This window comes from Ammospiza nelsoni, chromosome 2 (assembly GCF_027579445.1).
Source record: "Ammospiza nelsoni isolate bAmmNel1 chromosome 2, bAmmNel1.pri, whole genome shotgun sequence".
In the NCBI taxonomy this organism is placed as follows: Eukaryota; Metazoa; Chordata; class Aves; order Passeriformes; family Passerellidae; genus Ammospiza; species Ammospiza nelsoni.
Window position 1 is genome coordinate 25,352,605 of NC_080634.1, and position 19,362 is coordinate 25,371,966.

Genomic DNA, 19,362 nt, shown 5'->3' on the forward strand with positions numbered 1-19,362 from the left:
AACCAGTGGGATTTTTTAATCTGACAAAAATAACTTTCAATTTCCTACCTTTTTAATCAAGGTCTCCTGCAAGTACAGATTTTTTATCTTCTCTCTCATTAAAATTTCCAGTTCCATTTCTGTTGGCTCTGCTTTCTCCATCTCATAAGCCTCCTGCTTCCCTGTGACCACAGCTGATGCATCTCCAGTCTGTACCATGGCATCGCCCTCTTCCACAGGAGGAGTTTTTAAAAACACGTGCCTAAATGCGCGGAACGAGGCACATCCTTCCAGCGGCTCCTCCAGCTCTGCCTTGGCCTCCTGCTCCTCTTTGAACTTTAGGAGGACGTCACTGCTGCACTCAACTATCTTTTCAGGAACCTCATCTGGGTGTAACTGAGGGATCGGGGGAATAGGAAGATGTTCTGATACATCTAAGTTTGCCTGTATGGATTTGACTTCCTTCACTAAACTTTTGATTTCATCAATAGTAGAAACCTTGAGATCCCTCAAAGACACAATCTCTTTGTTCATATTCACTTTCGTCTTATGGATCTGCAAAGGAAAAACTATTTTAGTAGGATTCTCCACCACAGGAAGCAGTCTTACCCAACTCAGGAAGGCTAACATTAGGATTATTAAACATTCTGTGATAATGGGACACTCTATTAGTTGACTCTTTTTACTAAAATAATAATTGTGATCTATTATCATTAGATCTATATCAATATAGATCTATATCAATATATATATATATCTATATAAATCGATCTATTTGATCTATCATCATTAATATTCTTGGGAGAAACTTCTCTGATCTTTATAGAAGAAAATAACACACCATCCACCTGAAGCAACTGGAATTCCTCATCTGTATAAACCCAGAATTTATGACAAGAACTATTCCCTTTGTTTGCTCTAATGAATTGGGTTAATCACTGGCTATCTGACAGCATCAGAACTACAGAATGAGACTAAAATAATCAAACAAATCCCCTGAGACTGTGGCATTGCTTCTGTAATGCTTAGGCCTTGCTGTCAAAGTTATCCAGTATCACTCTTTTGCACTCCAGCCAAATACAATTAAAAACTATTCCTATGAGAAGGATAGGGGGGAAAATCACAGGGAAAGCAACAAAGATACTGCACAACATTTGAACTTATTGTGTCTTCAAGGTTGAAAGATGCGTGGTTACTGTAGGAGTTCCACCATAGCAAGGTGGGTACAAAAAACCTGGTTTCTCAGGAAGATTCCAATTCCAGGAGCAGCAACTGCCAAAGTGCAAATACAGAGGCCACACCAGAACACTTGTCCTTGCTCACATCCCTGTTTTTGTAAAGGTATTTCATGGCACGGGTTATTTAGCTCAGTGTTTTTACTAGATTATAAGACTTGTAATTAAAAGAGACAGATGTTCCTGCTGAAACACAAGTAAAGGTAAATTCTCTTTCTGGAATGATTCCGTTTTGGGTTTGCTGAAACACAAGACAGTTCACAAGAAAAGGGCTGATTTGTAACTAAAGCTTACTCAAAACAGCCATCTGTCCTTCAAGGCCTATTCCCATACTCACTTTCAATTCCTTTAAAAAAATTTCTTCAGTGATTAATACACTATCCTCACTTCCTCTCAAAAAATGGGGCTATATACAGTTTTACATACCAAGTCTTCCAGGATTGCAAGCTGCATCATCTTCTTTTCAGTGTTTATACGCTCATCTTCAGTGAGTGTGTAGTTAGTGGCACTCTTCAACCTGTAACATCCTATAGTCTCCCGTGCTTCTTTGATGTCCTCAGCATCTTTGGAATTCTCATGGCTATGTCTAGGTTTGCTCTTATATCTGGTAGGTACAAAATAAAGCTGAACTTCAAGACAGAAAACATACAAATGAACAGTCACTTCATACCCTCTTACTTGTGCAGCAAAGTTTGGGAGGTGAAAGACTGATAACATCTCTTTCAGAAAAGAATGGCTACTTTGGAAAGAATATCCTGGCACATTTAAATGAAAATCCCAGATATTTTTTCCCCCCTAAGAACTCTTAAACAGCTCTGCCATGGGAAAATTTAAACCTTCACACTCAGACTGAGTTCTGGGTTCAGTGAGCACATGCTGCTATCAGGGAGCCACACATCAACAATCTACCAGTCTGTAGCACAGAATACTTGATCCCACTCTACATTGGTAAACACTCAATAACCTTAAAAGCTTTGTATTCTGACTCTACATTGGTCCTATTCCCTGCCATTCATCTCCTAAGGAAGAACTTTTGTACTTCCATGAGCATAGAATGGTTTGGGTTATAAGGGACCCTAAAGATCATCTCGTTCCAGTGCCCCTGACATGGACAGGGGCACCTTCCACTAGACCAGGTCACTCAAAGCCCCATCTAACCCAGCCTTGAAAAAGTGGTCATTCAAAGATAAGGCTTAGGTTAGATATTTGGAAAAGGTTCTTCACTCAGAGGGTGGTTGGACACTGGAAAAGCCCTCCCAGGGAAGTGGTCACAGCACCGAGCCTGACAGACTTCAAGGGGTGTTTGGACAATACCCTCAGGCACAGGGTGTGACCCTTGAGGCTGCCACATGCAAGGACAGGAGTTGGCCTTTGATGGTCCTTGTGGGTCCCTTCCAACTCAGGAAGGAACTATGATTCTGTGAAAGATGTCCTGTCCCCTTTTCTTGCTGCTCAAGATAAAGACCAGCGTGGAGCATGATGACATATCACAAACACTCCCATGAAGGCTGAGACGCTAAGACTGCTGACCTAACCCAGCTGTTACAGTGTCTGCTCCATGAGGGGCTGGCAGGATTCACTTTGAGTTGACTGTAATGGTGTAGGTGTCCCTCAGTCATGAGCAATTTAGACACATTTTACTCCCTATCTGAAAATACAGCTACCGAGCTGGATTCAAATTTGATAATATTTTACAGGAACCATAGAAACTAAATATGTTCTAATGCTCTCTCGAGACTTGGAAATACATGAAAACTCATCTGTTTTAATTACAACCCTTAGGAATATAAAAACCTAAGCAGGGAGATTATAGTGCCATATGACACCTAAATGGCATTACTAGACCTCAAACAAGAAGCAGAACTAAAAGGGAACAGAGTCCAGTTCAAGACTCACAATTCATGCCATTCTGCCCTCCTCTTCATGATCTTGGCTTTCAGTGCATCATATTTCTCAATAAGCCTTCTGATTTTCTGACGTCTGCTTTCTATATAACGCGTGGTTGGCTTTTGGACGTCTGGTGTCTTCAGCCTTTCAGCCTCATTCTCAAAAGCTACACTTCCTGAAACAAGATATAACCATGTGAAAATGTAATACCATGCAGCACAGTTCCAGCCACTGGAAACTCCCTCCGACAGCTCCTGTAGAACTGATGTAAATTAGTTCCATTGTAGTGGATGTTTTGTAAGTATTCGGGTTCTTTGACTGACTTTTAGTCACATTCTACCCACGCAGCTGACAGACAATTGCTGAGATTGATCTAAACATGGAAAACTATGTTTGAGTGTTACTTTGTACGTAGGTATTAAAAAAACACATTACAGCTATATTTCTTTACCTGCACTTACATGTGTATTTTTAACTTGGACTCAGGAATACAAACTGAGTTGAAAGACAGAAACCCTATTACTGAAATATTTAAATGGTTATCATTACCTCTGTGCACGGGGCTTGTCTCTCTGGAGATCTCCTCTTCTGCTTGTTCTGCCTCTTTAAGTCCTGTCCACTTCTCTTTATGTACTGCCCCCTTGCTGTCCTCCTGTTTCTTATCTTGGGCGTATTTCTCAGACACTGTTAGAAGGCTGTAGGTCGAAATCTGATGATTGCTTTGAATAGCATGAACAGTGAGAGTAAATTCCAGAGAGTCCTGAAACCTGGAATCACAAATTAGACAAAACTGTCTGATGTCAGTGGGCACAACATACCATTTTACCTTGACCAAAAGGGCATGAATAGTGTAGTTTACTTATTGCACATGCAATCCTTACATATAAATCCACAAGTCAGTAAGTAATTGCATAGCAGGATGACATATGACACTATCTACTGGCTTTTATGCAATCTAAGAATGGAGATGATCAAGAATAAACACATGAAGACTTTTCCCAATATTGAAACTTATACCAGGTTCTTCATGAGAGTAATTTTCATCTTCCAGTAAGGACTTGTCAAAAACATGCTTATTCTATCTTTTTTCCCAGTTACATACTCTGTGTGCCTAAGGTGGTTTTTTAATTGTGTGTTTATTTTATTAATTAATGTTTTGCTCTTACCTAGATCTATGAAAACCAACTCAAAATGGACCTCATGCCTAAACTTTTGTTCTTGAGAAAGTTTGTTTTGTAACTTCAAATTGTATAGAGAACATTGTGTTAGCAATGACATTAAAATACCTGACAGACACACAACATCTCTTAAAAACAGGCAGTCATTTCCCAGGTTGTTTTTCAACACTTCAGTAAGAGTTCTTGGTTCTTATTGAACTTACTGGCAAAACCCCAGGCAAATAGTCTCAACCAGCTTTCTTCATACAGAAGTGAATCCAAATGAAGTAATTTCCTTCATTTGACTATCTGCATTTTTACCAAAGATTCAATAGAAGTAATTACAAATAAATATGAACATATACTCTTGTGTATGTTCCAAGAATAAGTAAGATTCTTAAATAAGAACAGAATCATAACAGAACAGATTAAATACTGATTATATGAGAGAGAGAGAAAAAAAATCACATTCTTTTTTCTTGTGGGAGGTACAACTTCATAGACAATTAACCCCATGGAAGGTCAGAAGAAAAGAGGTAATTACTGTTTTTGTAGTTTCTGAAGTCCAATGAATTGTTTCTCGTGCTCCCAAGCCAGCTGCTTTTGCACTAACTGGATTCTCTGTAGTGTCTGCCTGTCCAGCTCTTCAAAGATCCTACGGTCCATCTCAAACTCCTGCAGGAAGACAGAAAACCCAGCATCACATTATTTTGGCTACTAGATCTTCATAATAAATATTTTTACCTAGGTTCCTTAGTTGCATGCACATCAACACTATCCTTTATTTCAGAAGCTATCTCCACAGAGAACCAAATTATTTTCCTGTGCTTCTTGATTGGCACAAATAATCAGCTGTGATTCAGCTGTGATTCAGAAGTCCATCAATTTATATATTCTTTAAACTACCTTAATCCAAAGCATTGGACATCTTTGGCCCCAACATGGTATGTAGCAACATTTTAGAAGGTGCCTGTAAATGTAAATGATCCTAATAAAAGCCAGGTGTACCTCTCTGTGCAACTGCATGTGCTTGGGCAACTCCTGATTCTTTTGAAGGAGCAAAACAAAGTCTTGTCTCAGTGCACTTAACTCCTCTCTTTTCTTATTTTTCTTTTCTTCAGCTTCCTTCATTTTCCGTTCATGCTCCTCTTTCTGCTTGTATTCCTCAATACTGAAAATGCATAAAAAGGAAATGATGTTATCTCAATGCAAGAGTGGAAAGGTTACAGTTTATACGACCTTTTAGATTTCCTTGATAGTCTTAAATTCCCAGTGAACTCAATGGTTCTTAAGGTAACTTAAAAAGGAATAATCTTCCTGTATATTTACACACTCTTAACATCAAGGGGCTTTGACTTTTTGCTGTCTCTGTAGTATGAAGTTAACTGCCTTATAGTATGATATTTGAATTACTTCCAGAGAAAAATAGATGAAATGGAGAGAAAGCATGAAAAAACTGTGTGTTTCACAAATAAATGACCCAAATTTTGGGTTGATCAATTTGTCCCTCTTCTTTGTAGGCAAAAAGAAATACATGTGAAAAGAGCTACCAACACTTGAAAATCCTTTTCATCATTATCTATGCATCTCTTACTTGTAGGCATCAGGATCCTTAATGTCTTCAGTAGCCTTCTCCTTCTCAAGACCTCTCTGGAATAAAAACATTGTCTTGTCTTTAAACAAGCAGTTATAGTTCAGCTTTTATAAAGATTAAGACAGAGCTTTCACCACCTCTCATAAAAACAAAAGAAATCTTCATTTTCAATATTACTATCTGGCCTTAAATATTATGTTGTAATGTTTCAAGCAGAAAAAGCAATGAAGTTGGTTTATATGTAAAAAGAACTAATGAAACATTAGGGACAGAGAACACAAATACTATAACCTCCCCAGTGGCATAAATCATTACATCATTGCTTGTCCTAAGTTCACTCTGTCCCATACCATCTTTGGTTCTCTACCTCCCAGCCCAGTTCTCTTGTCTCCCCTCACAGCCACATTGACAAGAGTCAGTGTGTCATGGGCTAATTCCAAGTTACTTCTGTAATTAGTCTGGTTGGCTTTTGCTGATTGCATAATGGATTCACAATTATTAGCTGTGAAGAATGGCAGATGGATGGACATTGCAGTAGCACAAGCCTTATTTCCCTAGGCAATCATTCTCTGACAAAAGAGGGGGGACTATCACCCAACAATTTAGCTGTACTTAATTGATCTGTAATTTAACTCAATTATTTCAGATGATTTGTATTTGATTCTCTAAGAATCTCATTAAGTTTAATGAAGATAGAATTTTTTAAATCTTTCACATGACTTAAAACTAGAACAGATACTTAATGAAGATATACTTTGAAAAGGAAAAACTCTATTAGAATGTTCATTAAGAAATGTTGTTAGCCTGAACAACAGAACTGACCATAAAGGTCTTTATATAGAGCTACTTACATATTTAAAACTATAAATCTGAACATATGCTTATAATTGTATATTAATAACTTCTTGTAATATTGGAGTTAGTAAGGCTCTGATATCAAAGGTTCTAATCATTCACTTATAGAAAGTAACTCTGGCTCTATTCTCAGTGCCATAACAATTTAGCTGAATTACCAAAATCACAATTTCCTCTGTCTCCGTTGCCAAGCATCCTTCAAAATGTAGTTACTAACCAGTACTAAAACATATTTAAAAGTTTAATTTGTTTTATGTTGACACTTTCAAGATTTTTTAACGCTATTGAATATATGGCCACTGTAACATTTATTGTGCACAATGGCATTTCTTTACTCAACAGGTCTCACTGCTTCTTTCAAGTTATATTTATTTAATTCAGACACTCTTAAGACTTTTTAAAAATTCAATGAAGTCTGAACATTTTAGTTGACATCCCTCTTCCTGTGCATTATCAGTAGAACTGCTTCTGACTTCCAGTGTCATCCGTTTAAATGTGCTAAAGATGATCAGTTCTGCAGTGAGTGCAGGACACCTGTAAATTCATTACTACTAATGCTGCCCAAGAGTGAAAGAGCAACAGCATCAGCATCATGTTGTGCTCTTTTGCAAATGTAAAAAAATCCATTGTGAATTTTAGATGAATGGTACTAGATGTATGGAGAAAGTACATATATGATATTCTCCAATAGCATTTCTAGAATCCCCATCCAGAGCAGAATCATACTTTACTGGAATTAAACCCAAGAAAGGTATGAAGTATGAGAAATCCTTGCAATTTTTAATTCCAGGAATATGCATGACTACACCTTTGAGTGGGAAAGCACTGGCAGAATATTACGCATGAATAAGACATACTATGTTTATTTGGAGAAAAACACAAAACACTGAGAAGGAAGAATGCAGTCCCAGAGCCAATTTATTAGGGAACATTTTGCAAGAGCTATTCTTCTAAAGAGTTGGGGAAACTTCAGCTTTTGCTGTGAAAGATCTTTAAGAAAATAATTGAACCACGTTTGCCCATCTGGATTGTTTCATTCCAAATAGGCCTAATTCAGTGAAAGAGGGTACCAACTTACCCTAGGAGGGGGGATCATGACTTTTAGCTCTTTGGGAACCTCTTCCTCTGACAAGAGGTCAAATGTAAAAATGTTTCCATCTCCACCACAGGTTATCAGACACCCATCATCATGGCTACAACAGATCCCCCGGATCTGCCCATTATCGTTGTCGTGCACATTCAGGTACCAGTAGTCCTTGAGGGCACCCTCAGAGATGCCTTTCTCCTTGAGAGGATAGGCACGCAGGGAGCCATCCTGCATCCCACAGAGCATCAGCGGGGGCTGGGTACTGGTAAATAAACAACAAGAAAGAGTAATAGCAGCAACTTCTAACAAGCAAGCTCAAAATATTAAAAGAGCTGATCTCGTTTAATAGAAATCACTTTCCCAAGTCTGGAAGCTGAAAGCAAAGTATTTGGACCATTTAAAATATGTGTGATTCTACTATGAAGTGTTTTGCAGCTAATTGGCTGCACTTGCTATGTATCTTAGAACTACTCTTAGCCCTGAGCTGGGCAGTGTAGCAGACACAAAGTTAAAAACGAGAAAAGCAGATTTTTAGCCCTTGCTCCCCATTTAGTACAGATGGTGGTGAATACAGCCAGCAGTAGATTAAACCCTGAATTAAACCTGCCTCCTTTTGATGCAGAACATGCATATTCTTACAGAGAACCTAATATTGGGAGTCTGAAAAGAATCCAGCCTTTCCATTCATACAGTTCACAGAATGTCCTGAGAAGCCTATATTCTTAGCACTAGAGGGATAGACTGACTGCTCCATGTTCTAATTCTCTTTGTTAACTATGATAAAGAACTGCTGTTCTGTTGATCACTATATGCAGGGACTTCTAAGGGTTCTCCTAGAGTTCTACAATGTAGGGTGGTTGAGTTCTAGTCCGTACTTACTTAGAAATCCCACTTTTTCTTCTTTGAAGGTCTTTTAAAATTATTCTATCAGACACATGGCTCAGCTATGTCCATTAGGAATTTTAAGTGAAACTCAGTACCAGGAAAATCAGAGAGAGTTCGTGTATACTAGAGTTGAGCCACAATTGAAAAGGGACAAAGGAGCATACACTCCCCCTTCCAAGTTAAATTTCATCAAGCTTTATCCCAGAGCTATTTCTTACATTACAGTATTTTACCAGAAGGAGATTCGGTGAATGGGATTGTTCTCAGTGTTCTTCATAGGAATCACTTCAAAAGGTTCATCCTTCCTCTTCTCAGGGTCTTCTTCGCCACCATGTGAGAATTCGCAATGATAGAGAAACCCTGAGTCGTATCCACCCTGAAGAAGAGAAGGACCATAAGGAAATAGTGACAAAAGAGAACTGAAGCAACTGACCCGGAAAATGCAAATTTCAGAATAATTCTTCCTTTCTTAAGGACCTGTGATAGGTTAGAAAATGCTACCTCCAAACACCTAGAGACCCTATTTATCCACAGACAGAAGTCTGTCATGATCTCTGGCATTAAAAGCCATTCTACCACTATGCTAAAATTCTACCTTCTGCTTGTGAGGGAACAGCTCAGTCTTTGTGCCCATTCAGCCACCACCAAGAAGGGCACCTACTGGATATTAACCAAACAATCTGAATCAGAGTGACACTACTGGTATACTTCACAAAAACCAGTGAAACCAGTCAAGGATGAAAGGAATTGGATGTCCTAGGGATGACAGGTTTCAAAGGGAAAGGATGTCATATCATGCAACCCAATCAATACGAAGTAAAAACTGATTTACCAAGGAAAGCCAAAATTTTCCAGGTGCTGAATAAAAGCCACAGAGGATGGGACTGGGCTCCTCTGGTATGTAGACAGGTGGCAATGGCTCCTCTTCAGCTTCTTCCTCTTTAGTTTCTTCTACCTCAATTCCCAGCTCCTTTTGCTGCTTTATCCATTCAAGCCTTGCCTTCTCCTTCTCTTCCTTTTCTTTCTCTCTCCGAGCAATCTCGTCTTTCAGCTATTACAACAAGCAGAGAAACACCAAGACATGAAACCAAGGCACTCCACACATCACTGACTGAAGGAGTCTCATACATGAAATCCAAGGTGGTCCTGGCATTATACATACAAAATATCTACAGAAATCTCCTGTCAACTTAGCAGAGATCAACCAGACTTCATGGGACTCGCCAGTGAAATTCCCCCCTTTCCCTCCTCTGAAGTATCTACTCTTGCTCCTTTGAAACAGAAATAATTTTGAATGACAAGTAGATTTCAACATTTCTTCAGAGAGATTATTCCAAATCTTCACCACTATGCTTACTCCTGCAGAAATCCTAAGTCTTGTCCCCTGCCTGCCCTGGAGAAAGAAAAGAACTGGAAAGCTGAACTCGAATAAGTTCTAGTGCATGATTGGTATGGAGCAAAAGAGAGAAGCTGTAATTGACTTAACTTCTGAACAATGAAGGAAAGATTTATCAAACCTTCAAAATTCTCTTCCATCCAAGCCTACTACAGCATAAACAAATACCAAACATTCTCTAAAACAATAGCTTCCTAAGAAGATATTAGATAGCTGAACCAGCAAGGCCTTAAATATTATCAGCTGATCTTTGTCTAATATACCTTTTAAAAAATCTCCTGTTCTAGAGATAGGAATAATAAAAATTACTTTTTTTATCACCACCCTTACTGGGAGAAATCTTTCCTTGCATTAGAACATCCTTTTTGTAACTTATTAATTATTTATCTAATTACAAAGTAAAAAGAGAGCCATTAATATTCTTTTTCTCTGTAGAAACATTTTTTATTTTTAGTGATTGTTTCTCAACATTATTCTTCTAATTTGACTAAAAAACAAAAAGAAAACCAACCAAAAAACAAACAATCAAGAAAACCAACAAAACTCAATACATATTATTTTAATCTTTCCTTTCTCATGCATGCTTTGTGATCATTCTTACAGGTATTGCTGTGAAAAAGCATCTAGAGATCTTGCTCCTGCATGCTGACTTCCTCCAAATTATAAGACAAAATGAAGCTTTGCCTGACCTTCAGTAATATAGGAGCAGTTAACAGAGAAGGCAGAGAAATCACAGGTTAAGAACAGAACGAGAGAGGCTGTTGCATTGTAGTGGATTGAGTATGGAACTGAGAGCCTGCTCACTGGAGTTCTCCTTCTGAGTCTAACATCAGCTTGTTTTTTAGTTTCACAAAACTAACTGTAGCTGTGACTTGACATAACTCTTTTCCTTTGGCCCCACACAATCTTTTTAAATACTAAGTACCATTCAGAAATTAAATGCACACCTTTAAACGTAAAAGATTTTTTAAAAGCCAGAAACACTGCTAAAACGAAAAAAGAGATGTTTCATATTTGCTTCAAGGTGACTACCTGGCAGTTTAATAACTGTTGAAAGAAATTTCCTATAGGGTGAATATCAGCCACAAGAAACAGTGCTTTTTGTCAAAATTACCAAAATTAAAATATTTTGAGAACTAATGCACTACCTTTCACTTTCTCTAATGCTGTCTTCTAATTATAATCAAAATTCACATCATGCTTTCAGTATCATGTAGGTTTGAATAAACCAAAAACAACTTGTAATTTCAAGCCACAAATGGCTTTCACCTGCCACTCCTTTTCAAGGAGCTTAGCAAAAACCCTGTGATGACATACAGGGACTAGAAACTCTTCTGTGTAGTTTGGTCACCTGGCACAATAAAGAAGATGAAATTCTGCCACAGGAGAGTTTTTTACCTTGATTTGGGATTTAACACTATAAAAATGGAAGTACTGTGTTGGCAGGTCTACTATGTGATAGGTGGTCACTGTATACAGCTTCCCATGGTGAGGGGCAGGAACCTGGACAGCAAAGCCATTCTCACAAAGAATGAGCAGCGTGCTCTTGTCCTGTACAAAAACACAAAGAATGGGGCAGATGTATAAATGGAATCGAGACAAACGGGAGGAAGAGTTGGTTAGGCAGATGCATAGGCATAAAGCCAAACTCCAGCCACACTTACCGTGCTCTTATTTCTATGTACACTTTTAAATGGACATCAGAAGTCAGTGAGCTTCTTTTATGCTAGGCAAAGCTAAGGAATTGAGGAAATACTTGCTGTGTTCAAACCAGCTGAAATTCTGACACTGCTTAGCTTGAAAGCAGTATGATGATCTTTTGGAAATTTGGTTAAATTAAAAGATGGATTTGACCCATGACATAGTAGGTTTTTGGTTGATAATTTCATATTTCCATACTAATAAATCCTTTATATCATCAAAACTTGGCTCAAAGTCTTGCCAAATGCTACTTACCTTACAGTTTGTTTTTTGTTGGCACCTCACAAGTCCTTTAAAATGGGAAGTTAGGAAGAATAGGTGAGGTGAAGGTAATAATTATTCAGTGTTTTGAGTTTTTAAAAGAAAAGTCTGTATTTAGTTTCAATTTTCATAAGCTAACTGGAGAAAAGAGAGAGAGGCTTATTTCATCTGACCTATCATTAAAAATGTGCAAAGAGGACATTTTAGAGTTGCTATGGAAACCCTAACTAGGTATGATATGGTTCCTGTGTCCATAGGATCTCAGTTTAAAAATGCATTCATTAAATGTAATGTATTTAATAACCAGTGCTTCTTTAAAACAAACCAAAAAAAAAGAAGACGTGTGACACTCAGATGCTGGCACTGTGTTAAGCAAATGTTCTTATCTAGCAATGGAGGCCAGATACTGGTAGAGAAACTTACTCAGGCAGAATCTAACACCCAAGACACAACAGGTGCTTTTTTTAGTAAGGAGAAGTACCTTGTCTTTAAGGAAAGGACTCAAAATGCAACTGTCAGATCAAGATCTGTTGTTTCTGCAGTAAGACAGAATTCATACCAACAAGACTTATTTTGCCAGCTTTTAGAAGTGGAAATAACCACACTTTGCCACTATGCACCTGCAAAATGTATCTTGCTAGAATTTAAAAATAATTAATAGTCTCTCCTCTAAATAAGGTTACTGGACCAAATAAAATTTAAAATGTTATCCTAACCCTAGAACACTTTTAAATATTAGCAAAAACCTACATTGGTGTGTCCTGACACATTTCAAACACAGAATGTGAATTTCAAGATCCAAAATCTTTCTTAATGTCAAAAAGCTTTTCAAAAGCCTGTTTTAATAGGGGCAAGAGTCACAGACAGTAATGCCCAAATAACTTTTTGACAAAGAGAATCAGTTCTTCCAAAAGCTAAGGAATAAGATTGTTTCCTCAAGTCAAGGGCTCAAAAAGCATACCAAAACCTTGTCATTTGCATTATCCAAAGCCCAAAATATGTCCATAGTGACCGAACCAGAGATTTCGCTATACAGAACCTTCTGTCATGCTGCAGCAGCATGAAGAACAAAGGAGCAAAACATTATTTGTATTGTCTATAGAGGACATGACTAGAGTCGTGGATCTTCATCCATTTTGATTGGAAATTCTTTTTAAAATTATATGTTAACACTGCTGGGAAGGAAAGAAAACAAATATGTGTTACTCACATGAGAAGGTGGAGACCACTGTAATGCCTGTACAGGCCCAGGGACACAGATGAATCCAATAGGCCTGTATTCATTCTTAACAGCAAAAAAGAAAACTGTTTTGTCTTTACTCTGAGGAAAAACAAACAAACAAGCAAAGATGATGACTGAATCACAGCTGACCAAAAATTCAAAAGACTCTAAGTACTTTATGACATAGGCACACACTTCCATTCTTTTGTGTTTAAACAGGGGAGATTTAGGACTGGATTTCCATGATGATTACTGGGAGGACATAAAAACCCTGCCCACACTATTCCAAGAAACATGTTGCACCCATATCTCTTAATGGCCTCCTTTGGCATCACCTGCCATGTGCATTCTGCCCATTGCCCCAAGAGCTCCTTTAAATATCAGGCTCAGGCCTGATTTTTCAGATAAGGCAGCACAAGCTGATTTCCCCAGATAACAAGTTCAAAAACTGGCACACAATATGATTCATTTTACCTTAAATCCTACACTAAATTAAATGCATGGGAATTCAGCTTAAGGAATGTGTAACTGCAAATGCAAACTGATCATGGCTAAGGACAAGCTTTTAAAAAGAGACACCACATTAACTGGAAACCATCTCAAAGACCACCAGGCATAATGACTGACCGACCCTGTGGCAAGGCCAAGCAGTGCTGGGTAGCAGCTGGATTGCTGCCAATGTGGTTTACCAACGGACTTGCTGTTACTAATTCCAAGATCCTAGTAAACTAATTCCTGAACCAAGTGAACCAAATCCATTTTCAAAGGGAATACAGAATTCACACTAAACAGTCCAGTAATTCACAAAATTAATTGTGTGAATTGCATGGTTGCTTTCCTTCAGAAAAACAGGTGTGAGTGCAAACAGATCCTTCTCCCTGCACAGAGAACTACAGCAAGCAATCAACAGCAGCAACAGAAGTAAAACTGCATTGTCAGTAAACAAACTTGTACCTTATCTCCTTTTAAAGGCTCTACATTTGTGGCTTAATAAAACCAACCAAACTGCATGATACATACCCCTGTGGCAAACACATATCCCTTTGGTTCATATGCCAGGGCTGTGACTGCAGCAGCATGAGGTTTGAAAACTTGTTTCAGATTTATCTCTGCAATCTCATTGGCCTGTCCTTCATGACCGGGCAGCAGTGTGGGATCATAAACTTCAATCATGCGGACAACACCATCTTCAAACCCCACAGCAATCAGACCTCCCTCAGGACTTACCTTTAAGTGAAACAAAGAAAAAAATCACAGCGTACATCTGAGAGCTTCAAAGAATAATCCATATTATGCTCTGTTGTTTACCTTTAAACTCACCTTATGTGGAAGTGTTGCTAAAGCACAAAGAATATTGCATACATGGGAAATGTCATTTATCATCTGTAATATGATATCACAAAGGAAGAGAGAGGACTGGGGCCTATTTTTGGGTTGGATTGTGTTTTAGTTTTTTTTAGTGATAACATGTCACTGGAACTGAAGATGTTAATGAGAATGTGGTTGTAATGTCAGAGGAAGAGGTAATTCATACTGACATAAAGATATATCAGTAGCTTCTTAAGCAAAAGAGCTGAAACTCAAACCAAAGAATTATGTTTCCCTGAATATAATATGGGGCACCAAACGTAAGTATGATTTTTTAAGAGGTCGGGGAACAGGCTTGGGTCTGGCTGAGTCCATAGAAAGTACAGCAGTCAACAGGGAATGCCACTTGAGATGGAAAGGAGGAGTCCTTACTGTAAGTCCTGTAGGTAAGCCAATTGCTAACAATTAAGAGAGGCTTGAACTGTGATAAAGCTTAGCAGAGACAGGCCTGTGTTTTAGCTGGATATAGCTGGACTTGTGGATTTAGCTGATATTTTGGCATACGTGGTAATGTTTTGAAGGCGATTATGAGCTGACTTGTCACTATTCACTTATCTAACAAAGACACTGCTAGCTTGCCTATGAGGAGATTATGGTATACAGACGCTTCAAAGTACGTTGGACTAAGTTTTCTTAGATTAATAGCAGAGATTTTAAAATACATTTGCACTTTTTAAATTGTGACCAAGTACCTAATGCAATTTTAAATGCAGCTGGATAGACTAAGTGCCTTTTGTTTTTCAGATTGTGTCAAGTAATAACTTTCATAAAACTGAACTGAGTCAGTTTTGTGATGCTGTACAATTTATTGTGGCAGACATCTTGCCTCCTGAAGGTACAGGTAACCACTTAACAGCATCTCTGAAAGCCTGCATGGCCAGAATTACATTTTTATGAAATAATAACTTTTATAAAATGAAGGCACTCTCCCAGTGGAACCCTCACTTTGAACATTCAATTATTTGCCTCCTAAATTTGCTTGTTATTAATCCACCAGGCTGCTATGTTTTCTCAAGAACATGACTAGACACTAATTAAAATTAGCAAATATGCCTACAAGTGATAGACTCCACATTCCACAAATGATCAGTTCTGGCAACAGTTTTTAATGATTTATCTCCAAATGTTTGTGATTTGTCTGGGCTGTCATTTCAAAATGTGTTAACTAACTCATGTTAATTGACATTTGCTCTGTGTGGGTTAAATAGAAGCTGTTAGTCTAAAAACTCAGACTACTTCCCATACTGCACACAGAAATCTGATTTTAAAATTTTAGGAAGGAAAATTTATGAAAACCCATAGTAAAGTTAAACTGTTCCCATACTGTATACAAACATACTACCCCACAAACTTATCTATCCTGCTACAGTGAATTTCACCATGGCCTAACAAGTGAGCTCTAATGTCTTGTTTGCTGAGCAGCTTCCTGGATGCTGGCAGGCTCATAGGCTCCTTGATGAATTTTTGCCTAAGAGGCTAGGAAACACTCACAATAGCCGGTGCCCATGCCAGCGCTGTTCCTCCCTGTTTAAACTTGATTAAGCTCAGTTGGCTGTTGCTGCTGAAATCATAGATGCGCACTGTCCCTGTGTGGAAAGGAGACAGTAAGAATTTATTTCTTGCAATGTCACTTACATGTTAGGATTTATGGAGAAATGTCTATTTATTTGAATTAAAATCTGGATTAAATGTATGTTTTCTCTTTTGAGTAACAAAATGTCGGCATGAAAGATGACTGATGGTTACAGAGCACCATAGCTAACATGGTGCTCATGAACAAAATACATGATTTCTTCACTCTTCAACTTATACAGAACAAAGAGTTTTTGAGGCTGAGGGTTGTAATAAGAAGTCCCAGGCTGACAATCTACATGTAATTTTCAAGTGAGCACAGAATTGTGGCATACTCTACGGAAAATCTGTACTGACAAAATAGGAAAAGATGATAGGCTACTATTTAGAACTGCCTAGGGAAGAAAACATAGGAGACTGTCCACAAAAGATCCGATTTCATTAGAGGAAAATAACCAGATTCATAGGCACACATACTGATTGCATAAAATTCCCTTCCAACTAGCATTTATGTGAAACGTAGTTTGCTCAACTGGTAGGAGTTAGTCCTCAGGCTAGAAGAATATCTGCATTGCATAATGCAGACGAATTACAAGACAGTACTGACAAGAATTTAATTAAAAGACCTTGTAATGTTTTCTGAACAGTGTAAATGACATTGTTAGTGTTCTGGCCAGTAGTTCTTCTTTCAAAGCACAATAAAGCTAACATTGAGAGGCCTAAACAGCAACATCTATACAAGTTAAGTGAATATGTCTGTAATTGCTTGTTATCTGTTCATGAGAGCATAATAGGTATTGCATTTTCTAAGAAAGACACAAACATTAATATTTGCAATGGCTTACACAATGCTGCAGGTGCATGTAATTCCTTACAAGATAAAAATCCCAAAACTTATTAAACCCAGCACTGAATACAAGTACTGTTACTCACACCAGATGTCTCACCTTTCCAGCCATTCCTTCAGAACAAACAATTCATGAAGTTTCTCATTAAAAACTTCCATTGCTACAATCCCAGGCTTTTAGGATGAAGGAGTCTTAAAGTATTGTTTCAAAACCTTCATGGTTTGCCTTAACTATTAAAGAACTGATCCCAGGAATAACAATTGGATGTACAGTGACTTTGCAATAGCAAAAGCACAAAAACAAAACACAGTAGCTCCAAACCAAGCATCATTGCCCTTCAAAACCAATAATGGCAGTGGCATGAGAGGAAAGGAACAGTGCACTCACGGTCAAGAGCTGTGGTGGCCATCAGGCATGTAAAGGGAGAGACACCGATGGCCTCAATCCCCCCAGAGTGGAAGGTACACACACGCTCTGGGTCATGGCTCTGCGGTGCAAAACAGAAGAGAAATTATGCTGCATTTTACACTTGTGCTCACCAGTTTGAGCTTATGCTGCCTGGGAAATAATTTAATCATCCAAGACATTACAGACTTTGCAACATTTTTTTTTTTACATTAAATACAATTAGTTTGTATAGTATGTGTATTTTATTTACCGTAAAATTCTTGGAACATATTTTACTTTTCACGTTAGAATTCTATTCCCCACAAGGGATTGTTCCTATTAACTTTATTATGTTCCAGAGCAAAAATTAAATACCACTTTTTCACCTCTCTCATCTATTTCTCCATGAAAAACATCCCCAGCAGTAACACTAGTTACTAGTAGGATAAAACCCTTCAAATGTGTTTCATCTTCTTCTTATTTTTTTCTAGTTCTTTCTGTCATTTAAAGACTACAGTAAGGATTAGTTTTAACACCTGTCTATAGAGAAAATAGCAACACTCCTTGAACTCATTTCTTGCATCCATGCAGCTTTCATTACCAGTTTACAGAATTAAACTCCTTTAAAGTAACTTGAATTTGGCAGCTGAAATTTCAGGAATCAAAAATCAAATTTCTCTTTACCATCCTGCACAATCATTACAATCAATTATGTTTGAAAACTTTAGGAAATAAAATATCTGTTTCAATGCTACAAGTTTCTACCATACAACTTCACAAAACACAAATTTCATTCCCGATGGAACCATTATAGTTACAGGATGTCATAGGACATGGTTCCTATTGCAAATGAACTGAAGAAATCAGAAGAAATAAAAAACAAAATTACCATATTTGAAAAAGTCAAATCCAGCTTCCATATTGATCCACTTGTATCCTGAAGAAAAAAACACATTAATTGAATATTTTCAGACTCAATTTGGAAATAAAAGTGCACATGGTGACTTCTTAAAAAGTCCTTAATGATTATCACTGTGAAACAAAAATTACTAAATGCAATTATGTTGGTCTTAAGAATCCCTTTCATCACTTTAAGGTAATAGAACTTGACAATACTTTTTGGCATTCTCCTATTCTTATGCCAGAGTCTCACACATTACTATACACTAAAAACACAGCACAGCATAACATAACATAATTCAATTGGAAGGGACCTGCAAGGATTATCTCATCCAATTGCCTGATCACTTCAGGCCTGACCAAAATTTAAACTATATTATTAAAGTCCTCTATATATGCCTCTTAAACATTGACAGGATTGGAACTTAAACAACCTCTCTAGGAAGCCTGTTTCTGTGTTTAAAAAAAAACAAAAAAACAACAAACCTGTTGGTAGGTAGGTAGGTAGATAAGAAGAATATTTTCTATATATCTAGAAGACTGAATTCTACTAAAAAGAAACACTCTGATTTGTAAATAGACTCCTACTATTACTTACCAGCATGTTCCTCATTTTGTGCTTCTCCACAGAGATGCATGTACCTGAGTGTGTCTTACCTGAGCCAACCAGAAGGACTGTCCCTGGTCATGAATTTTTGTAATGAAATTCAGGCTGACATTCTTGCCAAGCCAAAGTTCATTCATAGGCTCCATCTCCACTAACCCTGTGTCATCCACAGGATCAGCAGTATCTACTATCTCAAAGTTCCACATCTTCATGGCATTGGAAGCATTAAAAAAAGAAGAAAAAAAAAGCTTTTTTTATAAGACCAGGTGGTTTTCATACACAATAAAGATGGAAAATCAAAATTTTAAGAAAGCAAAATCACTGCTTTGAACATAACTAGAACAGTGACTGGAGCTTCAATTCAGCCCTGACACTAGCAGAGCTGTACATGGCAACTTCAGAACTATGCAGAATAAATGGT

At 37.7% G+C, this 19,362-nt stretch overlaps 1 protein-coding gene across 1 annotated transcript in view; it reads right to left on the reverse strand.

Moving 5' to 3' along the window:
- The window catches only part of CFAP44 (cilia and flagella associated protein 44), a 36,950-nt gene that overhangs the window by 9,833 nt on the left and 7,755 nt on the right, over window positions 1–19,362 (reverse strand). Inside the window, exons 8-24 of the mRNA XM_059466218.1 lie at window positions 18,992–19,147; window positions 18,324–18,371; window positions 17,435–17,534; window positions 16,119–16,213; window positions 14,280–14,486; window positions 13,248–13,358; window positions 11,474–11,626; window positions 9,512–9,730; window positions 8,913–9,055; window positions 7,786–8,056; window positions 5,853–5,908; window positions 5,267–5,429; window positions 4,803–4,933; window positions 3,651–3,868; window positions 3,111–3,276; window positions 1,641–1,818; window positions 49–534 (exon numbers count right to left, since the gene is read on the reverse strand). Of these exons, the coding sequence (XP_059322201.1) occupies window positions 49–534; window positions 1,641–1,818; window positions 3,111–3,276; window positions 3,651–3,868; window positions 4,803–4,933; window positions 5,267–5,429; window positions 5,853–5,908; window positions 7,786–8,056; window positions 8,913–9,055; window positions 9,512–9,730; window positions 11,474–11,626; window positions 13,248–13,358; window positions 14,280–14,486; window positions 16,119–16,213; window positions 17,435–17,534; window positions 18,324–18,371; window positions 18,992–19,147 (2,901 nt within the window). The remainder of the gene's footprint in view (window positions 1–48; window positions 535–1,640; window positions 1,819–3,110; window positions 3,277–3,650; window positions 3,869–4,802; window positions 4,934–5,266; window positions 5,430–5,852; window positions 5,909–7,785; window positions 8,057–8,912; window positions 9,056–9,511; window positions 9,731–11,473; window positions 11,627–13,247; window positions 13,359–14,279; window positions 14,487–16,118; window positions 16,214–17,434; window positions 17,535–18,323; window positions 18,372–18,991; window positions 19,148–19,362) is intronic.